Source organism: Ranitomeya variabilis, chromosome 2, assembly GCF_051348905.1.
Source record: "Ranitomeya variabilis isolate aRanVar5 chromosome 2, aRanVar5.hap1, whole genome shotgun sequence".
NCBI classification, from domain to species: domain Eukaryota; kingdom Metazoa; phylum Chordata; class Amphibia; order Anura; family Dendrobatidae; genus Ranitomeya; species Ranitomeya variabilis.
Genome location: NC_135233.1, coordinates 601,790,996 through 601,817,797, shown reverse-complemented (window position 1 = coordinate 601,817,797; position 26,802 = coordinate 601,790,996). Strand labels below are relative to the sequence as shown.

The following is a 26,802-nucleotide window of genomic DNA, read 5'->3' as shown; positions in this document are numbered from 1 at the left end:
GGATTTCCATAGTATTGCACAGGTGATAATTGTATCACCTGGATAGGCAAGCATTCAATGACCTGTAATACTAAGGATATCCTCATAACTTGACCTGTTGGTGGCTCTTGAGGACCGCAGTTGGGGAACACTGTTTTATACATTTGTGGTAGGCCACTAAGGAGGCGCCAGATGTTGCAGAAGGGCCAGCTGGGGCATGTAGTCCCACTGGCAGCAGATAATGATGTCACGGTAGCTGCAGTGGGTCGCTGGACCCCTCAACACTTCCCTTGTGTCCACAACAATTGTGAATAGCGGGAGGTGGTATTTGTAGATGGTATAGGACCCCCAGGGCACTCCTGTAGCGGTGGTGTCTGGGTGCAGAGTTTGGAGCGCCAGTGGTGTTTGTGCAATCTCAAGCAGCCAGACACACAGCAGGTGAACTTGTAAACATAACAATTTAACTGAAAGAGGTAACGGGGTACAGTCTCTCTCTTAAAGGCAAAGTTCACAATATATTGTGCATATGAAAGTAATGATTCTCTCCTCATGAGACAAGTGAGGTTATGGCCTCTCAGAGCAGCTGGAGCAGAGTTCTCTTCATTTGCTATTAGAGGAAGTGCTATGCGCAGTCCAAGAAATATTACACTGATGGAGGGACCTTCACAGATTGGCTCTCTGTGGAAATGTGGAAGTACTCACGGTATGGAGCCTACGATTCCCTATCACAGGGGGTAGGTTAAACAAAGTCAGTGGCGTGGCAGTGTGAGAGTCCTGAGCTGGGAGTTACCTCAGGAAGTGTGAGTTCTGAGCTGCAAGTTACCTCAGGAAGTGTGAGAGTCCTGAGCTGGGAGGTACCTCAGGAAGTGTGAGAGTCCGGAGCTGGAAGTTACCTCAGGAAGTGTGAGAGTCTGGAGCTGGATGTTACCTCAAGAAGTGTGAGAGACCTGAGCAGGGAGGCTCCTTCCAGCCATTTCTATGGCAGCTTGTTGTGAGGAGAATAATCACTTAGATTTCATATACACATTAGCCAGTAGATGGCAGCAAGCACATTTATGAGTCGTCAGTATACAATGCAATGTATTACATTCCCTAACTCGCAGTACCCAAACTAATCCAGACATACTGGAACCAATCTACTGCCACACAACAACTGCCTCATTCAGCCGCAATAGAACGGCTACCGGGATACCACACATTCATATGACTATTTTATTATTTTACAATACAGTACAATATTGAGTGTCAATTTGTTCTTGCTCTATTGGTATTGTGAGGCATCTTCTCTTGATAATTATTCTGATTTTTATGCAGCTATACTTATACATTAGCTATTCATTGTTTACCTAGTGGTTCGTTTTTAATATAAATTTCTGTTATCTCTAATTACATACTGTTTTACCTGTGTGGGCATCTCTTTTGCATGTTCTGCTACTTCCCTTTACCCTCACTAATAAAGGTATTTTAAGCTTTAATTTTATGGTCCCTATTTATCCTTTTTGGCCATGTGTTCAGTTCTTTTTTCTTTGGTCTTCACAATTTCTGATTTGTCTTACATTCTCCCTTGTACAGCAGATATATATCACCCATTTTTTCTGTATTCACTACACCCATTTTCAAAACTAATGATATATATCTATTGCTGTGTTCAGTGCTTGTTGAAATCATTTTCTGTCATGTCAGATGCTGCAGAAGCAGAACACAACAGGTGAGAGGAGTTTGTCATCGACTGATGGAGCTGTATAGTTGGGAGGATATGCAGCTTGCATAGTCAAGAAATAGCCAGAGGTTGATATACGGAGAAGCAGAATAGTTTGGAGGATAAGCAGGAATTGTAGTCAGGAAATAGCCAGAGCTTGGTACACAGAGCAGCAGAATAGTTGGGAGGATAAGAAGGAATTGTAGTCAGGAAATAGCTAGAAGTCGGTACAGAGAGGAGCAGTATAGTTTGGAGGATAAGCAGGTTGCATAGCTAGGAAAAAGCCAGAGGTCGGTACACGGAGCAGCAGAATAGTTGGGAGGATAAGCAGGAATCGTAGTGAGGAAATAGCCAGAGGTCGGTACATGGAGCAGCACTAGAATCTTGAGGATAAGCAGCAGGTGGAAAGAAGCTAGACTTCCAGGTACAGTTCCAGGTTTAAGTAGGGTGTTCAATCAGGAGATCACAGGGTTGAGCCAATCAGGAACTCGGGGTGGAGATAATCAAAATCTCGGGGTGGAGACAATCAGGAACAACACAGGTAACAGTATCTGGGTTAGCAAGGAACTGTCCAGTGAGCTGAATAGCTCAAAGGGAAGAGCTGCCGCCTGGTGTACAACAGCTGCTGGGTTTGAGTCCTGGCACTAGCACAGAGGAAGCTGGTTGTTGGGGAATGAATAAACAGAGCCAACTGCTCGAGCTAGAACAGATGAGGGTCTGAAGTACAGCACCATTAACCAGGAAGGAACTGTATGGTTAAGTAGGCACCATAAGGATAAGAATGTTAATTACAGCGTTATGCAAATGAACGAGAAGTGGATACCGCTTTCACGCCACCACACCGACGCCACCACTGAGATTGTACCACCTGGACCTTGTGACCAAGACATAGTACCTATTACAGTGTGTACTCTGATGAAGGACCTTGCCAACTGAAGCATCGATTGTAATGTGACACTGTAAATAAAATTACTTATTTTTCACCTATCACCTGAGTGCTAAGTTTTTCTATATTACTACATGGTTTGGGACCCTACTTGTGCACCTTACTTTGGAGAGCCGCTATCATCAAACTTATATATGGACGAACGGTATCTTTAGGGCCTCAATTACCTGTCAGAGGCCAAAAATTTGTCTTTTCAACCTTTATCAGGTTGTTACATGTCAGTAAACCATTATTTTAGTGCTTCACATGAAGAACATTTTTTTTTATAACAGGGGCCCATGGGCAACGTAACCCTTGTATTCCAACAGGGTGTTTATATGACACGAGTGCTATAAAAAATCTGATTCTTACAGTATGGGTTCTCTAAGCCACACACATTATTTTATCTGTCATTAAGTTACTGTACATGGTTTTTAGGTTATTGTATACAGTGGGGCAAAAAAGTATTTAGTCAGTCAGCAATAGTGCAAGTTCCACCACTTAAAAAGATGAGAGGCGTCTGTAATTTACATCATAGGTAGACCTCAACTATGGGAGACAAACTGAGAAAAAAAAATCCAGAAAATCACATTTTCTGTTTTTTTATCATTTTATTTGCATATTATGGTGGAAAATAAGTATTTGGTCAGAAACAAAATTTCATCTTAATACTTTGATATATATTCTTTGTTGGCAATGACAGAGGTCAAACGTTTTCTGTAAGTCTTCACAAGGTTGCCACACACTGTTGTTGGTATGTTGGCCCATTCCTCCATGCAGATCTCCTCTAGAGCAGTGATGTTTTTGGCTTTTCGCTTGGCAACACAGACTTTCAACTCCCTCCAAAGGTTTTCTATAGGGTTGAGATCTGGAGACTGACTAGGCCACTCCAGGACCTTGAAATGCTTCTTACGAAGCCACTCCTTCGTTGCCCTGGTGGTGTGCTTTGGATCATTGTCATGTTGAAAGACCCAGCCACGTTTCATCTTCAATGCCCTTGCTGATGGAAGGAGGTTTGCACTCAAAATCTCACGATACATGGCCCCATTCATTCTTTCATGTACCCGGATCAGTCGTCCTGGCCCCTTTGCAGAGAAACAGCCCCAAAGCATGATGTTTCCACCACCATGCTTTACAGTAGGTATGGTGTTGGATGGATGCAACTCAGTATTCTTTTTCCTCCAAACACGACAAGTTGTGTTTCTACCAAACAGTTCCAGTTTGGTTTCATCAGACCATAGGACATTCTCCCAAAACTCCTCTGGATCATCCAAATGCTCTCTAGCAAACTTCAGACGGGCCCGGACATGTACTGGCTTAAGCAGTGGGACATGTCAGGCACTGCAGGATCTGAGTCCATGGTGGCGTAGTGTGTTACTTATGGTAGGCCTTGTTACATTGGTCCCAGCTCTCTGCAGTTCATTCACTAGGTCCCCCCGCGTGGTTCTGGGATTTTTGCTCACCGTTCTTGTGATCATTCTGACCCCACGGGGTGGGATTTTGCGTGGAGCCCCAGATCGAGGGAGATTATCAGTGGTCTTGAATGTCTTCCATTTTCTAATTATTGCTCCCACTGTTGATTTCTTCACTCCAAGCTGGTTGACTATTGCAGATTCAGTCTTCCCAGCCTGGTGCAGGGCTACAATTTTGTTTCTGGTGTCCTTTGACAGCTTTTTGGTCTTCACCATAGTGGAGTTTGGAGTCAGACTGTTTGAGGGTGTGCACAGGTGTCTTTTTATACTGATAACAAGTTTAAACAGGTGCCATTACTACAGGTAATGAGTGGAGGAAAGAGGAGACTCTTAACGAAGAAGTTACAGGTCTGTGAGAGCCAGAAATCTTGATTGTTTTTTTCTGACCAAATACTTATTTTCCACCATAATATGCAAATAAAATGATAAAAAAACTGAAAATGTGATTTTCTGGATTTTTTTTTCTCAGTTTGTCTCCCATAGTTGAGGTCTACCTATGATGTAAATTACAGACGCCTCTCATCTTTTTAAGTGGTGGAACTTGCACTATTGCTGACCGACTAAATACTTTTTTGCCCCACTGTACATGTGCACTTCTTAGAAAAAGGCTGATGGCTAAAGTCAATAACTACCCCATTGTGCCTGTAGATCACTGTGGAAATACCCCAATGTAGCCTAAAGGATCACATGTAAGAGATGGGGGATGGAGGAAAACATTGATCTCTCCCGATCCCTGTTTTCATATCCACCATCCACATAAAAAAAATTCTTCAACAGCAAAGGCTTAGATGGCGAACGATCAAACCTCCATGTTTTAAGAATGCTGCCGGGGTTTCCTGTGCCCCATTTCAATTAATTAGCACCTTCCCTTGGCTCCTGGTGCACTTGTCAAGGCAGTATTTTCTGCAAACTCAGATCCGATAACTTGACAAGTGCGCTATTCATGGGATTTGTCAGAAGCAACATTAAAGGCAAACACAAAGGTTTAACTCCTGGATAACTGTCTTTTATATGTGAATTAGTTTGCATTAGAGATCATGGCTGTCACAATACAGCATTGCATCTGATATTACCTCATATTGTGTTGAACACACTATGAAGTATTGCCCAGCACAGTACATCCATGATGTGTTGGTCCCATGCCATTGCTGCTTGCAGTTATTTATCATCAATGGCAAAGACTGCTGCTATAAGTGAACAGCCAAGGTGACCTGAGGACATTTTTTATGTTTTTGTCATGTATCGTACAAAGCTTTCCACAATCTATTGACCGTAATTATTATGTCCAGGTATGGGCAAAAAATGAGGAGCATTTCATAAGAAAGTGCAGCACGGACAAGAGGTGATGGTGCAGCGAGCAGGTTTAATGGATGTTATGTAACGTGGCGAGGCACTTGCCTCCAGAGCCTCAGCACGTTACATAAAAGTGTGGGTCCTAGATGGGTGTGTGGACTTTTGCTGTGAGGGCCCGTTCAGACTGTATATAGCCAGTGTTGCAGGCTGACCAGGACCAGATGTTTCATAGTTCAATGAAAGAGACTTCCGTTCCAAAATAAACTCTTTACTGAACGGCATGTGAGATAGAGGGTACAAAGTCTTATGGACGTTTCCTTTACAGTATCCTTCCTCTGCAGTTCTTCTCCTGGGCTAGGGAGGCTCACTGTTTCTCCTTACTTAGCCACAACCCAGCTATAATGCTACAGCCCTGATCAGCAAGTCTCCTTACTTGCTCCATGGCACCGCGTCCTATTTCTTCCTGCTCGGGTCCCCCACCACTAGTCCGTCGTACTCAGTCTTGCTTAGGCCTGTTACCTTCTGCGTTACAAGCTCTAGGGTTCATGACTTGCTGTCCTGTCCTCTTCCTACTCCGAAAGGCCACCCTCTCTGTCCCGTCATTAGCTTTTTTTTAGGATATCACTATCGCTCCTTCTTAGTCTCCTCTCACTCTGGATCACTCCTAAGGCAGCTCTGCTCATTTCACACTTCCAGATCTTTCTCCCTAACTTACAGGAAGCAGTCACTTGTCCTAACTCTAACCCAACCCATGTGGGCTAGTCCCAAATAATAACCCTATCTTACCCTATTGTCACTACCTTTGCCACATTCAACTATCTACATCCCTGTAACACATATCTTACAACACTTTACTATCAGCTATACATTACATATTACTACATTACCTATAACACTATGTATAACTATATCACAAGACACTACTGAATATATCCAAAAGACACATGGCAAAATACACTCAATGGGATTGGTGTCTTCAGGGGCAAGAAAGCTGTAGTACTGTTCACCATCCTTACAGGTACATGAAATAGGGAGGACCAGTAGAGCTGGGTATGCAAGATGGCAGATGGATCAGCTGAGCTGTAAGTATAAGATACAGCAGAGCCAAATGTACAGAGAGCACATAGGAATAGCAGATTTGAGCATGCAGCCAGGTATCTTATTTCCAGAGTGCAGGCAGCACAGATTGCCATGGCTGCAGATTGCAATCAAATATTACTGTGAAGTACATGGAACGACAAGGATTGGCAGAGCCACATATGCAGGACAGAAGGTAGATCAGTGAAGCTAGAAGTATTAAATCTAGCAGATCCAAATGTGCAGCATTCAGGAATAGTTAAGATGAGAAGGCAATCAGGAACGTTGTTGCAGGAGTGTGGGTAGCACTGACTACCATTGCTTCTGGTTGCAGATATCACCAAACATTAATGGAAGTACATGGAACAATGAAGATCGGTAGAACTGCATATGCAGGACAGCAGGTAGATCAGTGGAGCTGGGAGTAATAGATGCAACAAAGCCAAATGTGTGGACAGCACACAGAAACAGCAAATTTGATTTGACAATCAGGTAGTTTGTTGCAGGAGTGCGGGCAGCACATGGGAATAGAAGAAATGAGTAATCAGGTGCCTCGTTGCAGGAGTGTGGGCAGCACATGAGAATAGCAGAAATGAGTAGGTAATCGGGCAGCTTGTTGCAGTAGTGTGGGCAGCACATGGGAATAGCAGAAATGAGTAGGTAATCAGGCAGCTTGTTGCAGGAGTGCGGGCAGCACATGGGAATAGCAGAAATGAGTAGGTAATCAGGCAGCTTGTTGCAGGAGTGCGGGCAGCACATGGGAATAGCAGAAATGAGTAGGTAATCAGGCAGCTTGTTGCAGTAGTGTGGGCAGCACATGGGAATAGCAGAAATGAGAAATCAGGTGCCTTGTTGCAGGAGCGTGGGTAGCACATGAAAATAGCAAAAATGAGTAGGTAATCTGGCAACTTGTTGCAGTAGTGCAGGTAGCACTTTGAAATAGAGTTAAGCAGGCAGTGATTCACCTTGTTTCAGGAGTATATTGTCACTAAACATTGCACAGAAAGATTAAAAAAGCTGGTTCTCAAAAATGTTTGCTTTTTGCCATACCACCTGATGCCACTAGGATCCCAGCTTTTTACCATTAAGGGCAAAGACCGCCAATATGACTGAGTCAGCCAGGATTTTTCCACAATGTTTGGGCTTACAATGTACACGCTGGTGTTATCACATTGTTTCCATGCAGGTATGAGATATGACACAAGGAACATTTCAAAAGTAATGTTGGTCACTGACGAATGCACCACCAAAAGGGCCAATATCGGAGGGTAGAGCGGCAAATTTTCTCTCATTCCATGACTTAGAGGCAATGGGAAAATGAATGCATGTCTAGGAACTGGCCCAATAAATTGGCTATACTGGGATTTATGGTGGACATGTTGCCTTTCCTCCGCTAAGTATTTACCCCTATAAAACTACAAGATGTATATGTTTAGTAATGAAGCGCAATGATGGAGTCAGTTGGGAAAAAAATGCCTTTTTTTCTGAGCATAATAAACCTTATTTAGAGTATTTATGCTGGTGAATAATGGAAATCCTCCACCGGCAGTAATTAAGTCACTAAACGGATTCAATTTGGTCACATTAATAGGAAATATGACTCTGGTTGTGTGCTAACTTGAGGATTTATGATAATTGACCCCCTTTTTCTCGGGAATGATGCGTGAAAGCCATAGCAATTAGACCCGAGCATTGAGCGGAGTGAGCAGAACCTGGAGCACTGTATCTACATTCAGGGGATTCACAGGAAGGATTTATCTCACTTCTGTCAGGGTCATAAAGTGCTGAATTGCTAAGCAGCTCATGATAATGAGGCGGCAACATGTTAAATAGCTGGAGTTTGCCATAAACAATAGCGGAAGGATTCTTTTTGCTGAGATTTTGCATCTTTCGGTCATATAGTATTCTGCACATCAGCTGATCTGATTAACAAACACCTAGGAAAACACATTCTTTAATCTTTAACTTAGCTTAGAAAAAGTGACCTACAGGAACCCCCCATATATTAGCAAGGACAGCTACGAAGAGTTCTTGAAAACCAAATACAGTCATGGCCGAAAGACTTGCCAGCTTAGAAAATGTTCCAGAAAATAAAATATTTCTCCCATAAAATTATTGCACTTACTCGTTTTGTTATACACACTTTTATTTGCTTTGTGTACTGGAAAAAACACAGAAAATAGAGAAAAAAAGTCAAATTAAATGTAATTTTTTTTAAAATGGGCAGGACAAAATTGTTGGCATCTTTCCAAAATATTGAGAAAACAACTTTGTTTCAAGCATGTGATGCTCGATCAAACTCACCTATGGCAAGTAACAGGTGTGGGTAATATAAAAATCACACTTGAAACCAGATAAAAAGGGGAAGAAGTTGACTCAATCTTTGCATTGTGTGTCTGTGTGTGCCACACTAAGCACAGAGAACAGGAAGAGGAGAAGAGAACAGAACAGAAGAGAAATATCAACAATCTTAAGGTTACAAGACCATCTCCAGAGATCTTGATGTTCCTTTGTCCATGGTTCGCAACATAATCAAGAAGTTTACAACCCATGGTAATATAGCTAATCTCCCTGGATGTGGACAGCAGAGAAAAATTGATGAAAGGTTGAAATGCAGGATAGTCCGTATGGTGGATAAGCGGCCCCAATCGAGTTCCAAAGAAATGCAGGCTCAGGGTGCATCAGTGTCAGCGCAATCTATCCATACACATTTGAATGAAATGAAATGCTATGGCAGGAAATGAAGGAGGACCCCACTGTTGACACAGAGGGTTAAAAAAAGTTAAACTGCAGTTTGCCAAAAGGCATGTGCGGAAACCAAAACCCTTCTGGGAATGCATCTTTTGGACAGATGAGACCAAGATAGAGCTTTTTGGTAAAGCACATCATTCTACTGTTTCCATTCACAGTAGGTGATGTCACAGCTCACCACCTCCTCCTGTACAATGACTGATAACACCTCTATATACAGTAGGTAACTCAGAATCCACCATTCACAATTGGTGATGTCACAGCTCACCTCCTCCTCCTGTACAATGACTGATAACACCTCTATATATAGTACAATGACTGTACAATAACTGTGACTGTACAATAATGACTGTACAATAACACCTCTATATACAGTAGGTAACACAGGATTCTCCATTCACAATAGGTGATGTCACAGCTCACCTCCTCCTCCTGTACAATGACTGATAACACCTCTATAAACAGTAGATAATACAGGATCCACCATTCGCAATAGGTGATATCACAGCTCACCTCCTCCTCCTGTACAATGACTGATAACACCACTATATACAGTAGATAACACAGAAGCCACCATTCAGAAATGGGCCCATTAATAAGGGGATGTACAGCAGTCGACAATCTCTTTAACAAGTAATCAATGTGGCCACTTTTAAGACGGTAGAGTGGTAAGGGTTAATAGCTACAAAGGGAACTGTTACCAAACTAAATAAAAATCAACTAGCTGCAAGATGGCACCATGTGGTGGACCTGTGGTGTTGACTTCTAGGTCATGGGCATGAGCAACGAGGAATCATTGTAAAATGAAAATGTTGCATCAGAATTTACATTCCCTTATTTTTATATTTAGATGACATTTTGATATCCGAAGATGCAAATCTCAACATCAGAAATTTAAAAAAAAGCAACGAATTAAAAAACACACATCTGTTAAAACCAAGTAGGCAAAAGTCCAGATTTCCTTTATTTTAGCATTTCACAAATAAATTACAAGTTTCTTTGCAACCACATCATAAATCAAAAAAATGCTTATTTACACCTCAGGAACAGCAAGCAGTTCAGCAACTAGGACCTGGAACCGGTGTCAAACCCCGTGTGCTTGGAAAAAAGATTGACCGTAATATTGGAAGTTTTATCAGAAAACAAAGAAAAGAAAAAAGAAAATATTTTAAAAAGAGTTCAGATTTCTTCAGTTTGCCTTCTTACAATGGAGGCAGACATTTTTACTCTATGGATTTATTAGTAAGATGGGGAGAAACAAACAAAAGTGACCTTTCGACATGTCATAGATAATGTTTAGAAGATCCCATTGGTCAAGTCTATAAGTCTGGACCTCAACTGAGTTCACCAACCCCTTTGATGGCACTGGGAGGTTTTCAACATTGGAAATCTTTGACAATATTCTTAAGAAAATAATAATTGTTGCAAATGATGAACGTACTGGAGGACTTTTTGGAACTCCATGACTTTCGGTGCCGGTATCATTTACCATTGTACATCCAATTAACGATATGTCAGAAGACATTTTTCATTTGGATTTCCCCTTTTAATCAACCACTTAATGCCTCAGATGTATGTGACCACCGAACCGATTAGTGGACTACTTATCAAACCTCTGAAAGTTGTGTAAGAAGACCAACGATGGTCAATAATGCCATAAATTCAGAAATAAGATGCCTTAGGTTTTTTTTTGCAGATCTAGGATTGTAAGACAGATACAAATAATACCTGCATAAAAAATTACAATTTCATCTGATGGATACAGTGAGGCAAAGAAGTTGGAAAAATACATTGCATGATACAACCTTACTTTAGGATCAAGAAGTTTTTTAATTATGGTCACAATAAGGATATAATGCCATTTAAATACATAGAAACCTCATATTTAAATCTTTACCAAAATATCTGGTCTAGATCAGCTATTTTTTGTGGGGAGGTAATGGGTTCAATGCCTTGCTCATAAATGTTCTTCAGAAATATAGTCGTGAATACTCTTGGCTTTCATGAGCATCTCATCGGCACATACACATTTGGTGTTCTTCTAGAAAAAAAACAATCAAAATGTTCCTTAAAGTTTACAAAAAATTTCACATGCAAAATTGTTCTTGTGGTTCAACAAATATATAAGCCAAAATGTATGCATTTAAAGCAGGTGCATGGCGTCAACAATGGGGCATTACGGTAGAAGAACATGACACGAAAATGTATTTGATGCATTAATTTATTCTCATGGGAGAGGTGGAGGATACAAGATTTATGGTTGACATGAATTGTTCTTGGAGAATAATAACTCTTAGATGGTCTTCCTTTAAATTTTAGAGAAACCTTTCACTAAGCAAGACTAATGGTTAAAAGGCCACAGTCCTCAACATCAACATGAACTTGAAGTGGCCCAATATTGTAGACTTGTTGTAACATTAACTAGAGGAACTATTAATCCCAATGCCAATTTCACCAAATTCAAACAAAGGTTTTTGATTACTATGCATTGTACAAAAAGAGACCCCAAAACTGGAAAGTCTTCCACTCTTCTGTTGCATTATATAAAAAAACAGTTGGGAGTGTAATACGTTCAACCCTTATCCAACCTAAAATGGGGCAACCAAAACTGTCTTTAAGTCTCAAAAAACGACAACTTATGGTAATCCTCTATATCAACTAGAATTTATTACACCAGTTGGGTTCATAAACCTCCGATGTTCCTAACCACCAGCTTTCTTGATCCTTGGACAGAAAAAGGACCAAGGGCTGCCAAGAAAGAAGCAAGGTCTCTTGAAAGTGTAGATGTCATTTGAGGATCTGTGTGGACAGTTTAAGAAAATGGAGTGAAAGTAAAGTTGTTGTATTAGAAATGATGGTGGAAGGTTAAGCCTCGACCAATAGAGAAGTAATGGACATCAGAGGTCTGGGATGGGAGTAATGTTGTGATAGCAGAAATGATGGTAGAAGGTTAAGCCTTGACCAATAGCCAATGGATGGACATAAAAGGTCTGGGATGGGAGTGAAGTTGTGTGATCAGAAATTATGGTAGAAGGATAAGCCTTGACCAATAGCTATGGGATACACAGCAGAGGTCTAGGATAATTAAGGTATGTGTTAAAGTAAATATTTTACACAGCTTTGACTTTCTTAATTTGGAATTGAGACTTACAATAAATAGGCAAGTCCTGTCCAGCTCAATGGCTACCAAGACTATTGATGATTTAAGTCAATTTTTGGATCCTTCTTTAGAAATTCTTATTGACTAACATGAGCCAAGAACAAGACCTTTCCTTATTCTTTCAACTTGGAAAGTAACATGATGGAAAGATTTAATGAGTGCTTACGACTGATAGAAGAACAGATTGTCAATTTCATAACTCACCCATTTCTCAAGTGAATACCAGACTGGGTTGTGCTTTACTCGAATTGCATATAGACGGATGAAGATGTTTCAAGAAGAATTTTCAAAGAAATCCTAACAGACATTTCTTTCTCTGAGTGGCTAAACACTGGTCAAAGTAAATTCTTATCAGACACTTTATAAGCTTTAGCAAACAACCTAGAAGATAGTTTCCATGGGCACTATGCCAGGTGACAACCTTTCTTCTCCACATATCTTAACAACATATTAAGCTTGCCAGATGCTTTCAGCTTCACCAAGACCTCAAAGAACTTTTATTATTATTTTTTTCCCCCACAATTAATTACATATGCTAGTTTTTTTTTCTTTTTCTTGGTTGTCTAATTTTAGCTAATTGAGTGGAATGGATATTAATAAAACTTTTGTGTAATTTTCCAAAAATATAATTACAGAACTTTTTTGGGATATGTATTTTCCTAAACTTTGAGAATGCTCTTCATGTTCTCACGTAGAAAAGGAAATAATTTGTTCATGGCTCAGGTGTTTGTTGTGAATTTGGATTCTGGGCTCCCCCGGTGGCCGCTTGTGGAATTGGACTTGTCATCCTCTTTCCTGTTTCACCTGGTTTCATCAGTAGTGGGTGTCGCTATTTAAGCTCATTTCTCTGGTGGTTTCTTGCCGGTCAACAATGTTATCTGACGCCTCTCAGTGCTTGTTCCTGCTTCTAGACAACTACTAGATAAGTTGGACTTTTGTCCATGTTTTGTTTTGCCTATTTGTTCCAGTTCACAGCTGAAGTTTTGTTACTGTGTCTGGAAAGCTCTCGTTGATCAGGGATTGCTACTCTGGTGTTATGAGTTAATGCCAGAGTTTAAGGTAATCTCTGGATGGTGTTTTGTTAGTGTTTTTCTACTGACCATGAAAGTATACTATCTGTCTTCTGCTATCTAGTAAGCGGACCTCAAATTTGCTAAGACTATTTTCCTGCTGCGTTTGTTGTTTCATCTGAACTCACCGTCATTATATGTGGGGGGCTACTGTCTTCTTTGGAATATTTCTCTAGAGGTGAGCCAGGTCTTATATTTCCCTCTGCTAGCTATTTAGGTCTTAGGCCAGAGCTGGGCATCTAGCGATAAATAGGAAATGCTACCTGGCTATTTCTAGTTGCGCGGCAGGCTTAGTTCATGGTCAGTATAGTTCCATCTTCCGAGAGCTTGTCCCTCTATAGACTTGCTATGATCTCTGCCTGCAGAGATCATGACAGTTTGACCGGCCAATAAAGTGTTAAAGACCCAGGTTGAGAAAGGAGAGTTATAAGAAGTCTGCTGGAATTTTTTTTTTTTTTTTTTTTTCCTCCAGTCTGCCTTGCTGCAGTCTTTTTTCTCTCTCTCCTCCTAATCTCTGTATGCTCTGTGTGCACCTGACAATAATGGATCTCCAGAGTGTAACTGCGGGTTTGAATAATCTCATCACGAAAGTACAAAATTTACAAGATTTTGTGGTACATGCTCCGGTATCTGAGCCGAGAATTCCTTTGCCGGAGTTCTTCACAGGGAATAGAGCTAGCTTCCAGAATTTCCGAAATAATTGTAAGCTTTATTTGTCCCTGAAGTCTCGTTCAGCTGGAGACCCTGCTCAGCAGGTTAGGATTGTGATTTCCTTGCTCAGGGGTGACCCTCAAGATTGGGCCTTCTCATTGCCAGCAGGGGATCCTGCGTTACGCGATGTGGATGCGTTTTTTCTGGCCTTGGGCTTGCTTTATGAGGAACCTCATTTGGAACTTCAGGCAGAAAAAACTTTGATGGCACTATCTCAGGGGCAAGACGAAGCTGAAGTTTTCTGCCAAAAATTCCGTAAATGGTCTGTGCTTACTCAGTGGAATGAGTGCGCCTTGGCGGCAACTTTCAGAGAAGGTCTCTCTGATGCCGTTAAGGATGTTATGGTGGGGTTCCCTTTGCCTGCAGGTCTGAATGAGTCCATGACAATGGCTATTCAGATTGATAGGCGTCTGCGGGAGCGCAAACCGGTGCACCATCTGGCGGTGTCTATGGAAAAGACGCCAGAAAGTATGCAGTGTGATAGAATTCTGTCCAGGAGCGAGCGACAGAATTTTAGACGGAAGAATGGATTGTGTTTCTATTGTGGGGATTCTACTCATGTTATATCAGCATGCTCTAGGCGTACAAAGAAGCTTGATAAGTCTGTTTCCATTGGCACCATTCAGTCTAAGTTTATTTTGTCTGTAACCCTGATTTGCTCTTTGTCATCCATTGCCACGGACGCCTATGTTGACTCTGGCGCCGCTCTGAGTCTTATGGATTGGTCCTTTGCCAATCGTTGTGGTTTTGATTTAGAGCCTTTGGAGACTCTTATTCCTCTGAAGGGGATTGACTCCACCCCATTGGCTAATAATAAACCACAATACTGGACACAAGTAACCATGCGTATCAATCCGGATCACCAGGAGATTATTCGTTTCCTGGTGCTGTATAATTTACATGACGATTTGGTACTGGGATTGCCATGGTTGCAGTCTCACAACCCAGTCTTGGACTGGAGAGCAATGTCTGTGTTGAGCTGGGGATGTAAGGGTATTCATGGGGACGTACCTTTGGTTTCTATTTCGTCGTCCATTCCCTCTGAAGTCCCTGAGTTCCTCTCTGATTATCAAGACGTCTTTGACGAACCCAAGCTTGGGTCGTTACCTCCGCACCGTGAGTGCGATTGTGCCATAGATTTGATACCGGGTTGTAAATATCCAAAGGGTCGTTTGTTTAATTTGTCTGTGCCGGAACATGCTGCTATGCGGGAATATATAAAGGAGTCTTTGGAAAAGGGACATATTCGTCCATCTTCTTCTCCCTTGGGAGCTGGGTTTTTCTTTGTCTCAAAAAAAGACGGCTCTTTGAGACCATGTATTGATTATCGGCTTCTGAATAAGATCACTGTTAAGTATCAATACCCATTGCCATTGCTTACTGATTTGTTTGCTCGTATAGAGGGTGCTAAGTGGTTCTCTAAAATTGATCTTCGTGGGGCGTATAATTTGGTGCGGATCAGGCAGGGGGATGAGTGGAAGACCGCATTTAATACGCCCGAGGGCCACTTTGAGTATTTGGTCATGCCTTTTGGTCTTTCTAATGCCCCTTCAGTTTTCCAGTCTTTTATGCATGATATTTTCCGCGATTTTCTGGATAAATTTATGATAATATATCTGGATGATATTCTGATTTTTTCTGATGACTGGGACTCTCATGTCCAGCAGGTCAGGAGAGTTTTTCAGGTTCTGCGGTCTAATTCTTTATGTGTGAAGGGGTCTAAGTGCGTTTTTGGGGTCCAGAAAATTTCCTTTTTGGGGTATATTTTTTCTCCCTCTTCCATTGAGATGGATCCCGTCAAGGTGCAAGCTATTTGTGACTGGACTCAGCCCTCCTCTCTTAAGGGTCTTCAGAGATTTTTGGGCTTTGCCAACTTTTACCGCCGATTTATTGCTGGTTTTTCGGATGTCGTTAAACCACTGACTGATTTGACCAGACAAGGCGCTGATGTTGCTAATTGGTCCCCTCATGCTGTAGAGGCCTTTCAGGAGCTTAAGCGCCGTTTTGCCTCTGCCCCTGTGTTGCGTCAGCCTGATGTGAATCTGCCTTTTCAGGTTGAGGTTGACGCTTCGGAGATCGGAGCTGGGGCAGTGTTGTCGCAGAAAGGTTCCGACTGCTCCGTCATTAGGCCTTGTGCCTTCTTTTCTCGCAAATTTTCGCCCGCAGAGCGGAATTATGATGTTGGGAATCGGGAGCTTTTGGCCATGAAGTGGGCGTTTGGGGAGTGGCGCCATTGGCTCGAGGGGGCTAGGCATCAGGTGGTGGTATTGACTGACCACAAAAATTTGATTTATCTTGAGACTGCCAGACGCCTGAATCCTAGACAGGCGCGCTGGTCTTTATTTTTTTCTCGCTTTAATTTTGTGGTGTCATACCTACCGGGTTCTAAGAATGTTAAGGCAGATGCCCTTTCTAGGAGTTTTGACCCGGACTCTCCTGGTAATTCTGAACCCACAGGTATCCTTAGGGAGGGAGTAATTTTGTCGGCCGTTTCTCCTGATCTGCGGCGGTCCTTGCAAGAGTTTCAGGCGGATAGACCGGATCGTTGTCCGCCTGATAGACTGTTTGTTCCGGATGATTGGACCAGCAGAGTCATCTCTGAGGTACATTCTTCTGCATTGGCAGGTCATCCCGGAATTTTTGGTACCAGGGATTTGGTGGCAAGATCCTTCTGGTGGCCTTCCCTGTCACGAGATGTGCGAGTCTTTGTGCAGTCATGTGACGTTTGTGCTCGGGCCAAGTCTTGTAGTTCTCGGGCTAGCGGACTGCTGTTGCCCTTGCCTATTCCTAAGAGGCCTTGGACACACATCTCGATGGATTTTATTTCAGATCTGCCTGTTTCCCAGAAGATGTCTGTCATCTGGGTGGTCTGTGACCGTTTCTCTAAAATGGTCCATTTGGTTCCTCTGCCCAAGTTGCCTTCTTCTTCTGAGTTGGTTCCTCTGTTTTTTCAGAATGTTGTCCGATTGCACGGTATTCCTGAGAATATTGTTTCTGACAGAGGTACCCAATTTGTGTCTAGATTTTGGCGGGCATTCTGTGCTAGGATGGGCATAGATTTGTCTTTTTCATCTGCTTTTCACCCTCAGACTAATGGCCAGACCGAGCGGACTAATCAGACCCTGGAGACATATCTGAGGTGTTTTGTCTCTGCTGACCAGGATGATTGGGTTGCTTTTTTGCCATTGGCAGAGTTCGCCCTCAATAATCGGGCCAGTTCTTCCACCTTGGTGTCCCCGTTTTTCTGTAATTCGGGGTTTCACCCTCGATTTTCCTCCGGTCAGGTGGAATCCTCGGATTGTCCTGGAGTGGATGCGGTGGTGGAGAGATTGCATCACATCTGGGGGCAGGTTATGGACAATTTGAAGTTGTCCCAGGAGAAGACTCAGCGTTTTGCCAACCGTCATCGTCGTGTTGGTTCTCGGCTTTGTGTTGGAGATTTAGTGTGGTTGTCTTCTCGTTTTGTCCCTATGAGGGTCTCTTCTCCTAAGTTTAAACCTCGGTTCATCGGCCCTTATAGAATATTGGAGATTCTTAATCCTGTTTCTTTCCGTTTGGACCTCCCTGCGTCCTTTTCCATTCATAACGTTTTTCATCGGTCGTTATTGCGCAGGTATGAGGTACCTGTTGTACCTTCAGTTGAGCCTCCTGCTCCGGTGTTGGTTGAGGGTGAGTTGGAGTACGTTGTGGAGAAAATTTTGGACTCTCGTGTTTCCAGACGGAAACTCCAGTATCTGGTCAACTGGAAGGGTTACGGCCAGGAGGATAATTCTTGGGTCAATGCATCTGATGTTCATGCTTCTGATCTTGTTCGTGCCTTCCATAGGGCTCATCCTGGTCGCCCTGGTGGATCTGGTGAGGGTTCGGTGCCCCCTCCTTGAGGGGGGGGTACTGTTGTGAATTTGGATTCTGGGCTCCCCCGGTGGCCGCTTGTGGAATTGGACTTGTCATCCTCTTTCCTGTTTCACCTGGTTTCATCAGTAGTGGGTGTCGCTATTTAAGCTCATTTCTCTGGTGGTTTCTTGCCGGTCAACAATGTTATCTGACGCCTCTCAGTGCTTGTTCCTGCTTCTAGACAACTACTAGATAAGTTGGACTTTTGTCCATGTTTTGTTTTGCCTATTTGTTCCAGTTCACAGCTGAAGTTTTGTTACTGTGTCTGGAAAGCTCTCGTTGATCAGGGATTGCTACTCTGGCGTTATGAGTTAATGCCAGAGTTTAAGGTAATCTCTGGATGGTGTTTTGTTAGTGTTTTTCTACTGACCATGAAAGTATACTATCTGTCTTCTGCTATCTAGTAAGCGGACCTCAAATTTGCTAAGACTATTTTCCTGCTGCGTTTGTTGTTTCATCTGAACTCACCGTCATTATATGTGGGGGGCTACTGTCTTCTTTGGAATATTTCTCTAGAGGTGAGCCAGGTCTTATATTTCCCTCTGCTAGCTATTTAGGTCTTAGGCCAGAGCTGGGCATCTAGCGATAAATAGGAAATGCTACCTGGCTATTTCTAGTTGCGCGGCAGGCTTAGTTCATGGTCAGTATAGTTCCATCTTCCGAGAGCTTGTCCCTCTATAGACTTGCTATGATCTCTGCCTGCAGAGATCATGACAGGTGTTCTTACGAGTCGGACATTCCGATTTTCACGCACTGGCTACGATAATTCGATAGGACTGTAAGTTGAGTTTATATTTTAGGCACATCAGAAAATATATATTTTTATAATAAGTTTTCTAATCTCATTTATTAAGCTGTTACTAGTGATGAGCGAATATACTCGTTACTCGAGATTTCCCGAGCACGCTCGGGAGTCCTCCAAGTATTTTAAAGGTGCTCGGAAATTTAGTTTTTATTGCTGCAGCTGAATGATTTACATCTGTTAGCCAGCATAAGTACATGTGGAGGTTGCCTGGTTGCTAGGGAATCCCCACATGTACCGCATATACTTGAGTATAAGCCGAGATTTTCAGCCCATTTTTTGGGGCAGAAAGTCCCCCTCTCGGCTTATACTCGAGTCATATCCAGGGGTTGGCAGGGGAGGGGGAGCGGGGGCTGTCTAATTATACTCACCTGCTCCTGGCACGGTCCCTGCACGTCCCTGGGTTCCTGGCGTCCCAGCTTCTTCCTGTACTGAACGGTCACGTGGTACCGCTCATTACAGTAATGAATATGCGGCTCCACCTCCCATAATGTTTGTGCAGCACTATATGGGGTAAGTGTCTGTATAGAGCATCTTATGGGGCCATAACGTTTGTGCAGCACTATATGGGGTAAGTGTCTGTATAGAGCATCTTATGGGGCCATAACGTTTGTGCAGCACTATATGGGGTAAGTGTCTGTATAGAGCATCTTATGGGGCCATAACGTTTGTGCAGCACTATAATCGGGCAAGTGTCTGTATGGAGCATCTTATGGGGCCATAACGTTTGTGCAGCACTATATGGGGCAAATATCTTTATGGAGCATCTTATGGGGCCATAATTAATGTTTGTGGAGCATTATATGGGGCAAGTGTCTGTATGGAGCATCTTATGGGGCCATAACGTTTGTGCAGCACTATATGGGGCAAATATCTTTATGGAGCATCTTATGGGGCTATAATCAACATTTGTGCAGCATTATATTGGGCAAATGTGTCTATGGAGCATCTTATGGGGCCATTATTAACCTTTATGCAGGATTATATGGGGCATATTTTAATATGGAGCATCTTATGGGGCCATCATAAACTTTATGGAGCATTATATGGGGCTCCTGATTAAATATGGATATTCAAAACACTTAACCTACTGATGTCTCAATTAATTTTACTTTTATTGGTATCTATTTTTACTTTTGACATTTACCGGTAGCTGCTGCATTTCCTACCCTAGGCTTATACTCGAGTCATTAAGTTTTCCCAGTTTTTTGTGACAAAATTAGGGTGGTCAGCTTATACTCGAGTATATACGCTACTTATGCTGGCTAACAGATGTAAATCATTCAGCTGCGGCAATAAAAACTAAATCTCAAAGCGTGCTCGGGAAATCTCAAGTAACGAGTATATTCGCTCATCACTAGCTGTTACATTTCGATTTAAAACATGAATTTATGGATGGAAAAAAAAACTTGGCCCAGGTCTTGCCTTCCTCTTGTTCTACTTATATCAAGATAAAAATGTTTTTTTTTGTTCTTATGTCTACAAAATCTAGTTAATAATATTTGCCATTGATAAAAAATAACATAGAATTTATTTAGCATTTTTGCAATTTTCGAAATTTTGAAACGTTTTTAATAAGACTCGGCTATTGTACAGTTTGTTCTAAGACACAAAAATACATATTTTCATAGAACGGTTTATCCCAGTAAATATATTTTTTTTCTATTTAGGTCACTACAAAAAACAAAAACATTTGGGGATTTTATATTCTCTGGATCCAATGTAGCAAAACATTTCATGAGATAGCCATGTAATGTTGCAGCAAAAAGAAGCCATTCAGAACATTAAGTTTTGCTTTTGACCACAGGGGAATGTTTTGCAATTTGGATACATCAGACTATGTATTTTGAAAATCAAAAAAAAAAATACAGGAAAATAGTTACGGTATATGCACCTGGAAATACAGTTGCACGATAAAGTTTTACCTAAAATTGCCTGAAAAATACAATTACTGGAAGGAGTTTATAAAAAGTGGCACAAAAGAAAGTAGACAACTTGCCCATGACGCAAATTAATTTTTCTAACCTTGCAAAAATGAGATCTGAAATTTTCTTGGTTGCCATTGATCCCATTACTGTTTTTGCATTCCCTACAATCTCGATAAGACGCCCCGATAAAATAAAATGTGATGTATGCCATAGGAATATTCCAAGTGGTTGGTGGCTAAGGACACCATTTTTGAATTATTTGATCATGTGATTGGACCCTATTTACAGTCCAACATGAGAAAAATATTTCTTAAAAAAATTTGCAGTGAGCTTTAATGCGGGTTACATTTTATGAAATATATTTTTCTCACCTTTGTGATTAAGAACCTTCGTGCTCGAAACGCGAAGGCAAAGGGTGATTAGTTAGTGTTTTTTCCTTTTTGGTATTTTAATATAGTTATTAATATATAATTTTTTATAGACCTATCCCTTGCGGCTGCTGAACGTCTTCTTGATCACAAAATAAAAGCCTCCCGAAAAAAGCGACTCGCACTTCCCAAAGACTGATAAAAATATTTTTTTTCTTCATTTATTTTTATATTTCTATAGCTATGTACCCAGGGACAATGTGCTTTCATTTTCACTACTGACCACAAATTAGGAAGACCAAAAAAAAAATTAGTTCAATTTACTAAAAGACTCCGAGCACCTCCCTGTGACTATAGGAAAGTTTTTTTTAAAAAAACTTTACAACTTACTTTGTAAGGAAATGGAATTGCATAATTTGCATAGCTGAAAATTTCTACCATGGTGGACTTAACTGTAAATGAAAGCAAAAGCAAATCTCAACATAGAGGGTAGTAGGCTTAAAGAAAACATCAATCACACCCAAAGGATGACCACCATGAAGGATATTCATGCCAAAAAGTGAACGTACGACATTGGTCAACTGGCATGTGTGTTAATGCTGATTTACAAGATTTACGCTCTTTTTGGGGGTTGTAGGCACAACCCAATAATGCTAAAGACAACATGTGCTCCAATAACTACTGGATCAAGAACCATTAGTGGAACATCTGCCCTGGAAAGTTTTTGAGGTTTAGATTTGTAAAGCCCACAAGTAGTCAAGAATCTCCAGGACTCTAGTAAGTTCTCCCACCCTGGTAGACTCCATAAATTGCTGTCAAATGATAGATTGGTTAAAGGGAAGTAGAATTATGAGCTGAACTTTAACAATTCAGTTTCTGAAGTGGTTACAAATGAGTCACAGAGATGACAGCCATTGACTGCTACAATGTAGAAACGTATTTCTACGTGTTCAGAAATGTTCATACAAGGGATTATTCTTCTACGTGTCTATAATGCAAAGGCTCTCCGTCTCTAGTCCTTCTAACAACCATCAGTACCTGCAGGTCTATTAGTCTTCTTAATGATCTCCTCCATTATGGAAGTTCATAACATGAAGACTACTCAAAATCAAAATAATTCGATGTGACCAGAGTTAAGACATTCCATGTCTCATGGGTCCAAGAAGCTTAGAAAGGAGAGTTGTTGTTGGTCCTCACCTGGTTATTCCTGGCACAGGTGTGAACAACGCAGTCACTGGTGTTGTCTTCTCTGACCAAAAGTAGCTTTCTAGGGTCAAAACTTAACATTTTAATTCCTTGACATTCTAACCAATAAAAGAAAACAAATATTAATGTAAGTGTAATGATGGTGACAAATAGGAATACTAAACCCATCAACCCACTCCTGGTATCCCAGCTTTTTGGAATATCTTAGCTTAGTTGTCTCACCAAGGGCATAGCTAGGTGAGGCATCAACAAGTCTCAATGACTGTATTGTGCATTTAAAGGAAACCTGTCAGAGTGATTTTACAACTAGATCTGATGTTATGACTGTACATGACCTAGTACAACAATAAAAATGATACCTGTCTTGTGGTAATCCGATGTGCCAGAGCTGAGAATTCGAGATTTGAAGCCATATGCAAATTGTGCCTGGAAGTTCATGGGGTGCGTGTCAATTCGTTGGGAGTACATAACCACGCCCCTTAATGCACTTCCAGGTTAACTTGGATGTGACTTCCGAACTTGATTTTTCAGCACTGGAACATCGGATTACTACAAAATAGGAATCATTTTTATTTTTGTATTAGGATCTATACAGCCATACTATCAGTTTTAGTAGTAAAATCATACTGACCGGATCCTTTAAATAAAGTGCAACATAGGGAGCTGAACTTTTTTGTCTGGGCGAAAGAACGCTTGCTCCATTTGCACTTCCAGGAGATCAATAAAAAGAACCCATGATCCAGCTCTTTCCTCAACCTCTATTTAAAAGGAAGCTTTCATCAGAAAATGAATTATTGGTTAAATCAGTTTTTCTGTTAAAAGCATCTTTTTTTTGACAATTTTTGGCAGTTTTACAATCTATTAAGAATTAAAATATAGAACTCTTATAATTTTCACAATGGCTATAGGGGCTTTTTTAGATCAACTTTTTATTGTTTAAAGAAACATCACATGTATGCAGCCACAATAATTGGATCTTGACCCTATTTTTTTCATTGAAGTATCTGTTAATCAGCCTGTGCAGAGATCACTGAATAGAAGGGGGAGCTGAGAGATCACCCATTGTGAATGATGGATCCTGTGTTATCAATCTTTGTACAGGAGGAGGAGGTGAGCTGTGACATCACCTATTGTGAATGGTGGATCCTGTGTTATCTACTGTATATAGAGGTGCTATCAGTCATTGTACAGGAGGAGATGAGCTGTGACATCACCTATTGTGAATGGTGAATCATGTGTTATCTACTGTATATAGAGGTGTTATCAGTCATTGCACAGTAGGAGGAGGTGAGCTGTGACATCATCTATTGTGAATGGTGTATCCTGTATTATCTACTGTATATAGAGGTGTTATCAGTCGTTATACAGGAGGAAGAGGTGAGGTGTGATATCACCTATTGTGTATGGTGGATCCTGTGTTATCTACTGTATATAGAGGTGTTATCAGTCATTATACAGGAGGAGGAGGTGAGCTGTGATATCACCTATTGTGAATGGTGGATCCTGTGTTATCTACTCTATACAGAGGTGTTATCAGTCATTGTATAGGAGGAGGGGGTGAGCTGTGACATCACCTATTGAGAATGGTGGATCCTGTGTTATCTACTGTATATAAAGGTGTTATCAGTCATTGAACAGGAGGAGGAGGAGGTGAGCTGTGACATCACCTATTGTGAATGGTGGATCCTGTGTTATCTACTGTGTATAGAGGTGTTATCAGTCATTGTACAGGAGGAGGAGGTGAGCTGTGACATCACCTATTGTGAATGGTGGATCCTGTGTTATCTACTGTATATAGAGGTGTTATCAGTCATTGTACAGGAGGAGGTGAGTTGTGACATCACCTATTATGAATGGTGAATCCTGTGTTATCAGCAGTGTATATAGAGGTGTTATCAGTCATTGTACAGGAGGAGGGGAGTTGTGACATCACCTATTATGAATGGTGAATCCTGTGTTATCAGCAGTGTATAGAGTTGTTGTTATCATTCATTGTAGTTCTGCCTCTAATGATAAAGAAAGTGCTGAAAACTCTTCCTGAAAAGCCACGAAGAACAAGTCTAAAAAGCCCCAGTAACCAAAAATCATAATATGAAAAAAAGAAAACATTGCCAAAACCAGATTTACAAATTAGGTGGTTTTTTTCATGAAGAGTGCAAACTCCTCTCTTGGGACAGACCAGAAATGCCCCTTTTAATGCAAAGAACGGCAAACATTTTCCATTTTCTTACCCGTTTTGTTGTAGCAACTATATACAAGTTCTCTGATGGGTGAAGGAGGGCGAGAGGGACCTGTAAAATAAAAGCTGACGTAGATCCAGGTGACAGACCCGTGTTAAACCCTTAATTATAAAATATTCCATCTCCTGTATTCTATATCTATATATTATCCTCTATATTACACGATTATAGAATTTCAGCAAATGGAGCTACTCTTTTTCCGAACACTCGATTGCATATGCACATAACACTTTCTATATTACGCTAAGTGCGCTAACCACCCAGAAGTAATATATTCTAGTAAAGAAGACAAGCCGACTTTCTGCCGACTCGGTAGACTAACCTTTTTTTTATGAAGAGCGAAATGCATTTACAAGGATGCGGCACGACGACCTTTAAACACAGTCCCTTCCGCCACGCGTAATTGATACAATCGTCCTCCGCATTGAAAGGGGTTAATATTCTCTAATTACTTCTGACAGGCTTACAATGTGTTTAAGTGGCATCTTATTACATTTTATTTGCAATGTGGATGTATCCTTAATGTGTTATTTCACCATCCCGGCTTTGCATTGCTGCCTCCTTGTCAAATACTGATTGGTAATCTTATTAACATGAAGCCATTAAGGAATCCTTGGCTGTTTTTCTGCTAAAAGTGTTTCGGTTCAATGCACACAACATGCTGCCTTGAAACGCGTCGCTCACAGCCATGAGTCGTATCTGGGTTAAGGTGCGGGGGGAAGAAGTGGTCTGGGATCTGGATTAAAAATGAAGCACACGTACACGCGAATCTGACAGAGAAACTGGTTCAGTAATTGGTACAACAAAGTAAAAACAAACGGTGCGGATGTCGAGTGTGTATGATCAGTGCCTCGAGCGGGAGGAGGAGTCCATACAATGTTCTCATTGTCTTTCCTACAAAAAAACCTCTTGTATCTCCAGCAGGGATCCAGTAATACAAAGAATGCAGAATCAGAGGCTGTCGAGGACTGGTGTACCATTTTATAGACTAATTGAGGTTGCAAATTAAACAGAGTCTGGAGCAGTCGAGGACTGATCTTGGAGCAACGGTATACTGCAATCTTCAGATAAACATTTTTTTTTAAACTTTCCCCTCTTCTTGTTTCCATGGCGATGTGATAGCCAGCATAGAAAATGCCCAGAGCTCACAGACCTACCAAGAAAATAAAAAAAAAAGACTTGTTATTAAAGATGAAAAGCCTTGAATGCAAGCGAATATTTCATAGCTAACAATGTTAATGGAGTCATTTATCGGCGCTAGGTGTGGAGATGGGATTGGTATTGAATCTAGGATGCATGCATTCAATCTAAGCCTCGGCGAGAAGGATGAGGTTACATTATTGTTATAAGATGTTTAACTTTTTCCATGGAGAGAAGGATATGGACACGCAGGACAGGGGGGCACGCTAGTGGGGGTGCACGCGTCACATAAGCAAAGCGTCACGGAAGATAAGCGTCGTGATACCGCAGTTATTTCATGGCAGTTAGTCGGGGCAGGAGTCAGGTAACCCAGAGGTCCCCAACCTTTTTTGCACCAGGGACCGGCTTTAAGCCAGACCAGTTTTCCATGGCCCGGTGGGGGTGGGGCAGGGGCGGGGCTTTGGTCATATGGGGGTGGGGTTATGGAGGGATGGAGCTTAGTGCATACTTATCATATAATTATGACATTTATAATGAGAATGTGATTCAACTTACCATAGGTTCAGAATGAGTGGGAGCACCATGCTTGTTTCCCTGGTGCTCTGCACCATTATTGCCCCATAGCTGTGCCATATAGTGCTCTGCACCATTATTGCCCCATAGCTGTGCCATACAGTGCTCTGCACCGTTCATAATTGCCCCATAGCTGTGCCATATAGTGCTCTGCACCGTTCATAATTGCCCCATAGCTGTGCCATACAGTGCTCTGCACCATTATTGCCCCATAGCTGTGCCATACAGTGCTCTGCACCATTATTGCCCCATAGCTGTGCCATACAGTGCTCTGCACCGTTCATAATTGCCCCATAGCTGTGCCATATAGTGCTCTGCACCATTATTGCCCCATAGCTGTGCCATACAGTGCTCTGCACCGTTCATAATTGCCCCATAGCTGTGCCATACAGTGCTCTGCACTGTTTATTATTGCCCCATAGCTGTGCCATATAGTGCTCTGCACCATTATTGCCCCATAGCTGTGCCATACAGTGCTCTGCACCGTTGCCCCATAGCTGTGCCATATAGTGCT

General features: G+C 41.7%; 1 protein-coding gene and 1 long non-coding RNA gene across 2 annotated transcripts in view; one reads left to right on the top strand and one right to left on the bottom strand.

Moving 5' to 3' along the window:
• Positions 1 to 8,585: 8,585 nt before the first annotated feature.
• LOC143807258 (uncharacterized) lies at positions 8,586 to 25,728 on the top strand. The gene is made up of 2 exons (XR_013221685.1): positions 8,586 to 13,079; positions 18,749 to 25,728. It is a non-coding gene; the product is annotated as an uncharacterized LOC143807258 (long non-coding RNA).
• CDH13 (cadherin 13) overlaps positions 25,345 to 26,802 on the bottom strand; it is a 916,091-nt gene continuing 914,633 nt past the window's right edge. Inside the window, exon 14 of the mRNA XM_077288603.1 lies at positions 25,345 to 25,728. Within this exon, the coding sequence (XP_077144718.1) occupies positions 25,721 to 25,728 (8 nt within the window). The 3' untranslated portion in view covers positions 25,345 to 25,720. The remainder of the gene's footprint in view (positions 25,729 to 26,802) is intronic.